Here is a 13,200-nt window from a genome sequence, read left to right on the forward strand (position 1 = left end):
AAAATCTGCAGGCACACCAGGTGGTAAATCAGACCGGATGTATGTGTCCAGTAGATGTATATGAGTGTGTGTTTATGTTACAGGTGTTATGTAGAGCAATCTGGTAGCTATATCTTTCCCCAGCTTTCTTTCTGAGTCTTTATTATTCAGGTCTATTTTACCAATTTGTGCCACCCTCAAAATGAGGAAAGGCTTCCTTTTTGTGAATACAATATGTAAATGGAGCTTCTGAAGGCTTGCTTTGCAATTCATTTATTCTACAACTAAAGGGAGGGACAAAAAGCTATGCTGAATGCAGAAGCCAGAACCACCCATGTGAGGTTTCACGTGAACCCACCCACCAACCCATTGCAGCTTCTGAGATTTCACTAGCATTTCCCACACAGTTTTCGGGGTGAACTTCGCACCTCCATAGTCTAGGAACTTGCAACTGGATCTCTGAAGAAACTGAATTTTGCATCATTCTATCTTGGATAATGTGATCTCAGAAATGCAAACTATACATCGATGTAATTTTACTGATTTAAGCCCCCCCCTCGTTTTTTGCCCATTCTATCTAGCCCTGTATGGGTTCCACATAGTTGGCAGGGTAGAGGCCCACGCGTCCAATGTCAGTCACTCCTTTGCACCAGCCTTGTTCATCCTCATCTTCCAATTTGGTGAGAAGCTCTCCTGGAAAGAAACGGCAGAGGAGAATCTCATAAATTATTTCAGATAATGAAATAGTTTGAGGAGGTTATGCTTTCAACCTCCATAAATCAGGTAGTCCTTGATTTACCACAGTTCATTTAGTGACCGAGGTTGCAACGTTTTTCACACTTATGACCATTGCAGCATCCCCATGATCCCCATATCAAAATTCAGATACTTGGCAACTGGCTCATATTTATGAGGGTTGCAGTGTCCCGGGGTCATGTGATCCCCTTTTGCAACCTTCTGACAAGCAAAGCCAATGGGGAAGCCAAATTCGCTTAACAACTGTGTTACTAACTTAACAACTGCAGTGTGTCAACCCTGCAATGGACCTGGCCAAAGCCATTTTGCTCGTTTTCATTGCCACAAAATAAACATGTTCTTAGAGGAAAACTCAAGCCTCGGAGTTCTGTTTTTATTGGTCTCATTTATCAAAACCATGTCATAGTGATTCACTTAGCAGCTGTGGCAAGGAAGGTCCTAAAATGGGACAAAGTTCACTTAACAAATGTCTCACTTAGCAACAGAAATTTTGGACTGAATTGTGGTCGTAAGTTGAGGACTACCTGTATTAGAAAATGGTTTGGTATATATTCTGAAATAACAAGATTTCTGGGTTGCTTTCCAGAAACATTTTTTTCAACATGGTATCCAAATACAGTGAAAAACATTTAAATATTTATTAATGTTATTGTAAGGAACTAATTAACTAAAGATCTGTATAAAACAGATACATAAAACAGTACTACTATTGTTAATTCCAGCCTTGTTCTGCTATTGTTACATTTAGAATAGGCAGATTTTTAATATGATTCTGGATTGATTACTATTTGTTGAAAACACATTTGTTCTTCTTGGCTATATTCCCAGAGATTAATTTAGAATCTATTCAGGCAAAAGGGTGGATTGTGCAAGCATGAAGACTTACCAAAAGAATTAACATACATTACTGGAAGAAAAACTGTAGATCTGATTTAAAGCAATGAATTTTTTGTTTTGTTATGTTTTTTTAACAAAAGAGAAAAATAAAAAGGTTTTATATGGTAACATTTTTTGTCGTTTTGTTTATTACATCCTTTTTCAGACCCATCTTCCTCTCTGCATCTTTTTTTAACATGAATTTTAAGTAAAAGAAAAAAGAAAAATATACAACTTCAAAACCAGCCATCTTAAGTTCCAACGTATCAAAAATAAAAAGTTATAATACACCATCTATTTTATCCAGCTAAAAGCAGATTGAAATCAATCAGATTTTAGAATTGTCTTTCCCTTCCTGGAACGCTTCAGATATGGTGGATTGCAACTTCCTTAATTCCCAATTCAGGTTAGCTATTGCTCAAGGGAGCCAGCATGCCCACCAATTCAATTATGCCTACGAGTAGGCAACTGTAGCTAAACTTGTTGTTCTTGTGGTGTTACAATACTTTCACAATAGCATTGTGATTGCTGGCTAGCCATGCCTTTGTTCAGAAGATTGCTTGTTAATGGCCCAGAGTCTTGATGTTTCCTCAAGGAAAGCTAATGTTTGGGGAAGATCTCTCTCAGGAATCAGCCCCCACAGCTTTGAGAAAATGAGCCACATGTGCCTTGCTGAGCCTGAATGACTAACAGGATGAAATGACGTGCATGCACGAGTCCATGTTCTGGAACAAGAGACAGAGATGCCGGTTAGTTGAGGCTTGAAGTATCTTGGAGATCTGGAATACAGTAACAACTCCGACGCTGGAAGTAGTAGGCATGATATTTGCCTTCTATGTCTGGTTTGTAAGGCATCTGCCTCGTTCACGAATATTATTAGCAATCCTCGACTTATGACCACAATTGAATCCAAAATTTCTGTCGCTGAGCAAGACATTGGTTAAGTGAGTTTTGCCCCATTTTACGACCTTTCTTGCCACATTTGTCAAGTGAATCACTGCAGTTGTTAAGTAGGTAAGTAACACGGTTGTTAAGTGAAGCTGGCCTCCCCATTAACTTTGCTTGCCAGAAGGTTACAAAAGATGATTACATGACTCAGGGACACTGCAACCGTCATAAATATGAGTCAGTTGCCAAGCGTTTGAGTTTTGATCATGTGACCATGGGGATGGTGCAACAGTTGTGTGAAGAACAGTCAGAAGTCACTTTTTTCAGTGTCATTGTGACTTCGAACATCACTAAATGAACTGTTGTAAGTCGAGGACTAGCTGTATTAGTGTTCCCCTCTGCCCACAAAAAGGAGGAGAAGACCCTTCCTTGGTCATGGTCTCCTGGCCAAAGAAACTCAGCTAGTCAGTTGGACGAAAGGCAAATAGATTTCCCATTAGAATCTGCATAAATGCATTAATTTGGATATGGGAAAAAGTTAAAAAAAATACTACACGAAAATTCCAATTTGGATCTCACCAATGGAGGCGATGATTCACCCAAACACATTAGACAAAGCAAAGATGATAAGGTATAAAGAACTATTAGACAACCAAGGGAAGCTAAGATCAAGAGATGAATTAAAAGAACAGGGAATAACTATTGATTGGTGGCCATATACAAAGGTAAAATCAAAATATAATAAAGATATAGAAGAGTATGGGATAAATCGGACATCACAACAATTGGATAAAATATTGACAAATAAGGGAGAATTTTTTTTAACAAAAACCTATAAACTCCTATTAGAAATTGAATTGGAAGAAGAAATAGTAATGGGCCCAATGCTAGCATGGGCCCGAAACATAGGCAGAAATAGAGGATTAGATGAATGGGAAAGAATATGGAACAGAAATTGCAAATTAACGTTGTCAACTGCATATAAAGAAAATCAATATAAAATGTTCTACAGATGGCATTTAGCACGGCGAGATTGGCTAAAATATACAAAAATATGAATCCAGAATGTTGGAAATGTAAAAACAAAGAAGGAACATTTTATCACATGTGGTGGCAATGCCCCAAAGCAAAGACCTATTGGGAGCAGATTAGGAGATGGTTACAGGAAATAACAAAACAACAAATCGAACTCAAACCCGAAATATTTTTATTGGGAATAATCAACCCAAAAACCAAGAAACGACTCCAATACATCATTATACATATTATAACTGCAGCACGCATTGCATATGCGCAATGTTGGAAAAGAGAGAACATACCAACAAATGCAATGATTATATGTAAGATATTAGATTGTGCTGAGATGAACAAACCTACCTTAGAACTAAAAGACAAAGAAGCTACAGAATTCTATGAGATACTGTATGGGACATGTACTATAACTGGTTAGAATTGAGGAATAAAAAAGTATGAGAAGTAATGTAAATAAATGTAAGAGATGTAGGACATAGTATTGTTAAGAAAAAATAAAAAATGTTTGTTTGTAAAGAGAAAAAGGAAAAATTGAAATTAAAAAAAAAAGAATCTGCATAAATAAATATTCAATAGGGTTGTGAGAGGAAAGAAGGAGGAACACTTCAATCTTACCTGCCTTATGCAAATCCAAATTAAAATGCCCCTACTGCCAACTCTAGTGAAGATAAGGCACTTTTCAGTACTGCAAGAAGGGTGGGGATGGATAAAGTTTGTCTCCCAAGAATCCTAATGATGAGTTGGCCGCCCTCTTCTCCTGCCACCCCTCTCAGCCTTAGCAGTAGGTTCCCAGGCTGAGTGGAATTGTAGAGAAGGAGGGAGTCAATTACCCACCCAGTGGACAATCAATGAGTGCCCTAGGGTTGGAGGCTAGTGAAAAAGAGACAGCTCCCTCTTTCTCCTGCCACCTGCATTTATTTATTTGTTTGTTTGTTTATGGTTTGATTTGATTTGATTAGATTTGTACGCTGCCCATCTCGTGTAGATGGTATGGAGGAATGACTTTGGAAGGGAGAATCTCACATGGGACAATTGCCATGTAAAAGATATTTCAGCCACAGAAGGGGGAATGGTGTGGGAGATGTTTCAGAAGGGACCCTCCCTAGTTTTTTGGAAATTAAAGAAGGGGAGAATACTTTCACCTCGCAAGATTATTTTAATGTAATCTTACAATAGAGTGCTGGTTTGGTGTAGTGGTTAAGGCACTGGGCCAGCTGGATGACTTTGGGCCAATCTTACCTTCTCAGTCCTAGGAAGCATGTAATGGCATACCACTTCCAAAATCTTGCCAAGAAAATTGCAGGGAATAATTCAGGAAGTTGCTAAGCCTCAACAATGACTCAAAACAGATCAAAACTCAAACTCAAATTTACAATAAAGATAAAATTATCACCCCCGGTTGTGTTTCTTGTCTGGATAAAGTTGCACGCCTAATACCACCCCTCTCAGCCTTGGCTGGAACAACCTCTAACAAACAGAACCTCATCCTTGGTCTAGTCTTCTGTCAAAACTCACCGGTTACCCAGCCTCAACTTATTCAAGTACAGGAATTGATGGATGCTTTCTCACTGTCTGGTATGTTTAATGGGACAGAAGGAAACCAAAGTCAGTAGTACCCTCCATGTCCTTTCCTTAGTCCACTGTAAATGAAGATACCATTTAATGGCACTCTTCTATGGCAGAATAAGGGTCAACAGTGGGATAACAAGCGTTATGCTACGTACCGTTTTCTGTCATTTGAAGAGCTGATAGATAGCACTGTATCTAAGCTGCATGTAGGAGTCTTGGGGAGAGGCAGGACTATTCTCAGTTAATCCTGACCACTTTGGTATAGGAAAAAATAATACGAGATGAATAAGGCTGCACTTATCACCCTTGTAACTGGAAATGTCACTATTTCCTGATCCGGCAAGCAGCCGGAGCCAATTCATGAATAACAAAAGCCAGTAACTTTACTATCTACCACTGTATTATAAGAATCTCACCAGAAAGCTTGCCTTCCCCTGGGAACGACTAGAGAAGGCTTCATGGATCGTTTGTGTATGTGTGCACGCGTGTGCATGTGTGTGAAGCTTATGTCACTTGCAGCTGCACAAAGACTCCAAGCTAGGCTCTTGCTTGACTCCTCCTTCCAGCCTGGCTGACAGTTTCCCAACAGTCCTAAAACAATTGATTGCTTAACCCCATGCGTAGAATTTCTTACAGGAAAATGAAGAGAATGAAAGAATATAGATGACAAGAGAAGGGAAACCAGAGTCCATTTCAAGAGGTTGGAACAGATTCATGTCCATTTTAATACCAGCCAGTCTCTGCAGAGATGAGGCTCCCTTTGGAAGACTGACGTTGTGTGGAAGGATTATGACAATAACACTCACCTGCTTTGAAACTTAGCTCATCTGCTTCCTGACCAATATAATCGTACACGGCACGAACCCGCTGGCCTTGTATTGGTGCAGGTGCTGGACTGTAGAAAGGAGGGAAAAATGTGACTATAAGTGACCTTGTTCAACCTTTGCTTATTACACCTACCCTAATCTTTCTGCTTATCCAACAAGAGGCAAAGGCAATGTACATGGTAAGCCACAAATATTAGGTGTTATTATATTATAGCTTAATGTGAAGTATGAAGCATTGACTTATGGAAGATCACCAAGTGAATTTCATAGCCAAATAGAAATATACATCTGGATTTCTGTGGAACCATTGCAAATGTTAGCATCTGGTCATTTCTTTGCTTAGTCGTGTGAGTGAGAATCATAAATGTAGGAACTAACAAAGGACTGAAGATCTATAAATAGTTAAAGGGATTCTTAATCTTGGATGGCCTGCTAGCTAGCTGAGCTCTTAAGGACTCCATAAATACAGGGACTGTCTTTCCAAGAAGAAGGAGTTAGAGATTTTAGTTAGTTCCTGACTTATGGACCAGAATTTTCACTGCAAAGCACAGTGGTTATTAAGTGAATCATGCCCAATTTTACAATCTTTTTAGCCATGGTTGCTAAGTGAATATTGCACTTGTTAATTGAATCATGTGGTCCTTAAGCGAATTTGGTTTCCCCCATTGACTTGCTTGTTGGAAGTTGGCTGTGAAGGTCGCAAATGGTGATCACATGACCCCGGGATGTTGCAACCATCATAAATACATGCCAGTTGCCAAATGCCCGAATTTTGATTACATGATCACAAGGATACTATAATGATCATGTGGATGAGAACTTGTTGCAAGTTACTTTTTTTTTCAGTTCTGTTGTAACTTTGAACAGTCACTAAACAAATGATTTTAAGTCGAGAACTACTTGTAATTCCTTGGTTTCAAGAAGTCTTGGCTTGGAGGTCTGCAAGAGATATGGATCGCCAGGTCCCTGAGAACATATTTAGTGTCACTGGGCCTAGAAAACCAGGAAGTGAGTAAAATTGTGACAGGCTGCTTAATTAATCTTGTGAAGGAGATTTCATTTTTTACAAGGGTAATTTTATCTACATTCTAATTCTATACCTCTGTCTCTTTGTTTGCTTGGATTACTTACGAATTACTGGTTTTGGCAAACAGATATCAGCTTCACAGAACGGCTTGCAGTACTGTATCTTAAAAGATTAAATCATAGCAAGTGGACCATTTATTAAAATTGAGACTTTTGGCCTGGATGACTGAATCTTCATTTACAAACTGCTTGCAGTGAAACTATCCTTGCAAATCTTTCCTTTGTTGTCTTCATTAAATTAAAAAAAAATCCTTTTCATGGTTATTCCACTATTGGATTTCTAATCTCTCATTTTATACTCCAAAACTGCTTGGGCCTGGTAACCTTGCTAAGAGGGGAAGTGCTTATTCTTGGGGGGAAATGGTTCCTGTCTTAGGATAAATTGAGAACAGGTTTAATTTTGAAGTTAGCATTTTATTCCATTTAGCTTCCTGCTCCTGTACTGGTAGTCCTCGATTTACCATTGGTTGCTTAGCGACTATTCGAAGTTATGACGGCCTCCGTCAAAACCTGCTTATGACCCAGTTCCAAAGTTCTGATGTTCGTATTTCCCCCCATAGTCACATGACAGCGTGACAACTCTCCCACATTTATGGCCATTTGCAGTGCCCTATGGTCACCCAACCATGATTTACAATCTTTTTGCTGGGAACTGGAGTTTACTTCTGGTTTCTGACAAAAACTGCCCCTTACCAAAAAATGAGTTCACTTAATTACCTTAATTTTCACTTAATGACCGGCATAAAAAACATAAAATCAGGTTTGGTCATGACTCACTTTCTGATTGTCACAATTTATCACCGTAATTGCAGACTCCATTATGGTTGTGACTCAAGGGCTACCTGTAGTTTTGCAAGTGTTGTTGACATTATTAAGCAGAGAGAATATACTTCAGCTCTGTAATTGCTAGGCTGCATTGCCTAGTAGATATTGCTCTCTTCAGGGACGTAAAGGAGCAAAATCAGTCTTCAAATATTCCTTGACCCTGAAAGCAAACTTAAGTCTCCATTCTTTAGAAAGCGAGATTGGTTTTTTTTTAAGTAAATCATAAACATTCAAAATCACTTACTGTTGTGTCCTGAGCCTGCTGAAGCATTCAGCAGGCTCAGAAGTGTTGCAAATGGTCCCGGGAGGACCAAAAGCTGCCTGGGACCAGACTGGCTGTCGCCAGCTTTGTGCGCATGCACAAGGCGTGAAAACAGCCAGATTCCTATTGGCTGACGCTGTCCGGGTTCAGGACAGTATAAAAGGCCTGCGTGCCTTTTTGGTGGTAGCTGGTTGTAAGGAGGAGTCAATAAAGAAAGCTTGGTGTTCACCATGTGTCTTCGTTTAATGCCTGCGACCCGAAAACATAAAACTGGCGACGAAGGTGGGATCGCTGCAGGCAAGCGGAAGATTTACAACTGAATCGAGGACTCACTGAAGGTCCTGAAGCTTGGGAAGTTGGCATCCAGCTCTGCGACTCAGCCTGCCAGTACAGCATCGCTGGAGGTGAGCTTGGCAAACGGACCACTTCCCCCCAGTAAGACGAGTCTTGCAACGAAAGGCATTAACGAGGCCTGTGAAGACTTAAGATGTCGAAGATTGGCCACTTATCTGACTTTGATGTCTCCCACCCGGAGCGCTGGAATTCATACGTGGCATGGGTGGAGAACTACTTTAGGGTCAATCAGATAAGGGAAGACGGCCTTAAAGCGGCAACCCTGCTGTGTGTTTGTGGACAGGAAACGTTCGACATAGCAGAGAACCTGGTGGCCCCTGCGCTTTTAGAGTCAGTAACTTATACTGACTTGAAGAAAATGCTTAAAGAACATTTCCAGCCTAAACTTTCTGTAATTGCTTGGAGGCACGCGTTCGAGCAGAGAGACCAAAAGCCGGGTGAGTCTGCTGCGGACTTTATTGCTGCCTTAAGACAAGCAGCCAGGCCTTGTGAATTCAAGGACCTGGAAGAGAGGCTGTGAGATTGTTTCGTTTGTGGCTACGAAATAGGGAGCTGCAACAGAAGATCTTCGTCAAGGAAGAAGTTTCATTTCAAGATGCATTGAGAGAGGTTGCAGCTGAAGAAGCAGCGGGCGGAGCTGGTGAAGGCTTTGCGGCTCACCACAAACCCTCCAGCCACCGTGACCGTCCATCAAGAGGTCGCTAGAGAAGATCCAGAAACGGATCCTGAAGAGGAGGTGGATAGACTACACCAGCCAGCTGAGAGAAGGCCAAAGGAGCATCCAGACAAGGCTTCAGCATCTCCTCAGTGCTTCGGGTGTGGAGGACGCCACAAGCGCGCGGACTGCAGATTCCGTTCCGCCCTTTGCCAGGCATGTGGAAGGCAAGGCCACATTGCCCCCATCTGTTTGGGTCACCAGAAAGTCCAACCTCGGGAAGAATTGCTTCGGAAAGGTACCAGGGTCCCCAGCCAACACAGGGTGGGTTTCTGGGCATCGCGCAGGAGTATTCTGACAACAGGGACACACAAGCCCCTTAAAAAAAAGCTTCACATTGACATGAAGCTGCAAGGGGTTTCCTTATCAATGGAGTTGGACACAGGGTCCGCTCTATCGATCATTTCACATGACACCTTCAAAAGGATTTGCAGCAGTAGTGGCCTTCCAGTCAAACTCAGGCCATCGAACCTAATCCTCACTGACTTCCAGAATTCCAGAGTCAGCATGAAGGGGGAGGCTACGCTCAAAGTGCAGTGTAAGACTTTTGAAGGCCTACTAGATGTGGTGGTAGTTGGGGGTGATCGTACAAGTCTCATTGAACTCGATTGGTTCGAGGCCCTTGGAATCCAAGTGACTGGGCTGCACAGCCTGCAAACGCCAGGCCTTACAGAAGTCTGCAGGGACTTTGCTGATGTGTTTAGCTCAGAGCTTGGCTCTTACAAGAGGCCTCCCATTGCCCAACTATCACACCTATTAGGATTAAGCCTAGAAGGGTGCCTTTTGCTCTCAAGAGCAAAATTGATGCAGAGCTGGACAAGCTGCTCCAGCAGGGCATCTTAGAACCTATGGACTCTAGTCCATGGGAAACCCCCATTGTAACGCCTTTAAAGGCTAATGGAGAAGTCCGAATTTGCGCAGACTATAAATGTACATTGAACGAAGCACTGCAACAGCATGCATACCCAGTCCCTTTGGTAAGCCACATTCTGGCCTCCCTCAAGGGGGGGCACATATTTGCAAAACTCGATTTGGCACAGGCCTACCAACAGCTACCTGTTGATGAGGCAACATCTGAGGCTCAAACAATAGTAACACACAGAGGAGCCTTTAAGGTTAAAAGATTGCAGTTTGGGGTTAATGTAGCCCCTGGCATATTCCAAAGTGTCATGGAGCGCACATTCGTGGTATTCCTGGGGTCTGTCCCTATTTTGATGACATCCTCATTGCTGGGGAGTCATCTCTAAACTTAGCTGAGAGATTAAGGGCTGTCTTGCTTCGTTTCCGCCAAGCGGGCTGAAACTGAAGCAAGAAAAGTGTAAGATTGGAATCACTTCCACTGAATTCTTAGGTTTCAGAATTGATGCTCAAAGCATCCATCCTGCTGAATCGAAGCTTCAAGCAATTCAGCAAGCCCCAAGCCCCAAGTCCAAAAGCGACCTGCAAGCTTTCTCAGGGCTCTTAAATTTCTATCATGCATTTCTTCCACACAAGGCTGCAGTGGCAGAGCTGTTACACCGGCTCTTAGATAAACAAGCTCCATGGCAGTGGACTAAAGTCCATGAAAGGAGTTTCAATGAGGTTAAGGCCTTGCTCTCTTCAAATGCTATATTAGCGCATTTCAATGTGCAACTGCCTGTATGCATCGCATGCGATGCATCTCCTTATGGGGTGGGAGCAGTACTTAGCCATCTGAAGGCTGATGGGACACAAGTCCCTGTGGCCTACTACTCAAGGACTCTGTCATCTGCAGAGCAGAATTACGCTCAGATTGACAGAGAAGCCTTGGCCATAGTGGCTGGCATAAAGAAATTCCATGATTTCATATATGGCCGCCACTTCATGGTCTACACAGACCATAAGTCTCTGCTGGATTTGTTTACTACTAACAAACAGACACCACACATTATTTCTCCACGTATGCTGAGATGGTTCATTTTCCTGTCAGCATATGACTACACTCTAATTCACAAACCTGGAAAAGAGATGGGCCATGCAGATGGCCTTAGCAGATTACCTCTTAAACAGATAGAGGCAGATCCTGCTCCTGCTATTAATATTCTTTCCATTCAGGAGTTGCCTGAATCTCCCCTCAATGCTAGGGACATGGCTGCTGAAACTGCCACTGATCACACGCTCACACACGTGCTGACATGGGTGTTGTCAGGATGGCCTGATACATGTCCAGATACGGAGTTTCAAAGTTTCTGGCAAAGGAAGCACAAACTTTCCACTTTCAAGGGGTGCCTGTTATGGGGTAGTAGGGTAGTCATCCCAGCCTCATTGAGGTCTAGAATCTTGCTCTCTCTGCATGAGGGACATCCAGGCATAGTAAGGATGAAAGCACTTGCGCGCAGCCATCTCTGGTGACCTGGGCTCGATAGCCATCGAGGCCCAGGTGCACGGGTGCCAAGTGTGCCAGCAGTCAAGGCCTGAAATGCCTCAGCCCCAGTACATAGGTGGGAGGAAACACAAACCCCATGGTCACGGGTACATATAGATTACGCTGGGCCCTTTCAGGGGCAATTCTTCCTTCTCCTCGTTGACAGCCATTCCAAGTGGCTAGAGGTTGTTCCTGTTTCCTCCACTACTACTGCCAGGACCATCCAGGTGTTGAGAGGGATCTTCGGCTCACATGGACTTCCAGATGTCCTGGTTTCAGATAATGGCCCCCAATTTACCTCTTTTGAGTTCCAGGCTTTTCTTCAGGCCAACCTGATCCGGCATGCGACTTCTGCTCCCTTCCACCCTTCTTCCAACAGACAGGCAGAGAGGATGGTGCATACTACCAAAGATGCTTTAAAGAGACTCACTTATGGCAGCTGGCATCACAGGTTAGCTGATTTCCTTCTCGCACATCGCACCATATCTTGCACAGCCACAGGGAAGAGCCCAGCAGAACTCCGCTGGGGTCGCCGCCTCATCACGAAACTGGACAGGTTGTACCCAGACAGGGTGGCTTCACAGGTGTCACAGCCGCGGGCATCTAGGAGACTACAGGTGGGCGATCCAGTCTGGGCAAGGAACTATGGCCCTGGACATCTCTGGGTCACAGCAGTGGTATGCATGGTCTCTGGGCTGCTGTCATACGAAGTGGCCTTGGACGATGGGCGCGTCATCAGACGACACATTGACCAACTGCGTTGGAGGCTCTCCAGCAACGTTTCTGCGCCTGGCTCTGCTCTTGGGGGGGAGGAGGACCATAATTTGCATTCTGGGCCACAGTCTCCTAGCTCCAGCAGTTTCTCACATGCTAATGCACATGTTCCAGTGACAGAAAGGGGGTCATCCCGCACATCAGTTATTGCTCCAGACAGGGAGTCTCACAGGGGGCGCATCCACACAATCCAGTTATCGCTCCAGACAGGGAGTCTCCAGAAAGGGGGTCATCCCACACTTCAGCAAGTGCTCCAAACAGGAATTCTCCTGAAAGGGGATCTGCCATGGAGGCGGCTCCTGACTCTGGCACTTCCGACATATACACAGGGGCCATGGGATATTGGGGCACATCCGCCACTCAGGCCACTCCAGCTGTTGGTCTTGGGCTCAAGGGACAGTGCTCCCAAGAGGAGTCCATTGCGGACTTGGGGAATACCACCCCACCACGGGACTTGGGGAATTTCACGCCCCCAAGGAACTCTGGCTGGGGCTTAGAGGGTCCAGCCAGTCAGCAGCTGGGTGGGACACCTGAGCTTTTGCGGCATCAAAGTCCTGGTCTGCCTAGCCTGGCAGGTGAGCTGGCAGGCCAGGCACACTCACTGACCATCAGAAGGTCACAGTGGGCCAAGGGCCCACCTAAACATCTTTTTTTTTTTTTTTTTTTTCAATATAAAATTTTATTGTTTTTATCATAAACGAAAAAATACATCACAAGTATTACACAATGATTTATCCCATCCCCCCACCCCCCAGACTTCCCAAACCAAACCTAGGCTAACATTCAACTACAAGTAAACAAATATTAATATCTCTAACTCCAAACTCTAAACTTAAGCAATCCATCTCCTCCGTGTTAATAAAAATTATTCATT

At 43.3% G+C, this 13,200-nt stretch overlaps 1 protein-coding gene across 2 annotated transcripts in view; it reads right to left on the reverse strand.

Annotated features, from left to right (window-relative positions):
- Positions 1–238: 238 nt before the first annotated feature.
- LOC107282503 (protein kinase C and casein kinase substrate in neurons protein 2) overlaps positions 239–13,200 on the reverse strand; it is a 61,299-nt gene continuing 48,337 nt past the window's right edge. For both annotated transcript variants that reach the window (XM_015810284.1, XM_015810283.1), the window contains exons 9-10: positions 5,907–5,995; positions 239–672 (exon numbers count right to left, since the gene is read on the reverse strand). In XM_015810284.1, the coding sequence (XP_015665770.1) occupies positions 557–672; positions 5,907–5,995 (205 nt within the window). In that variant the 3' untranslated portion in view covers positions 239–556. The remainder of the gene's footprint in view (positions 673–5,906; positions 5,996–13,200) is intronic.

This window comes from Protobothrops mucrosquamatus, unplaced genomic scaffold (assembly GCF_001527695.2).
Source record: "Protobothrops mucrosquamatus isolate PMUCROS unplaced genomic scaffold, P.Mucros_1.0 scaffold8, whole genome shotgun sequence".
NCBI lineage: Eukaryota > Metazoa > Chordata > Lepidosauria > Squamata > Viperidae > Protobothrops > Protobothrops mucrosquamatus.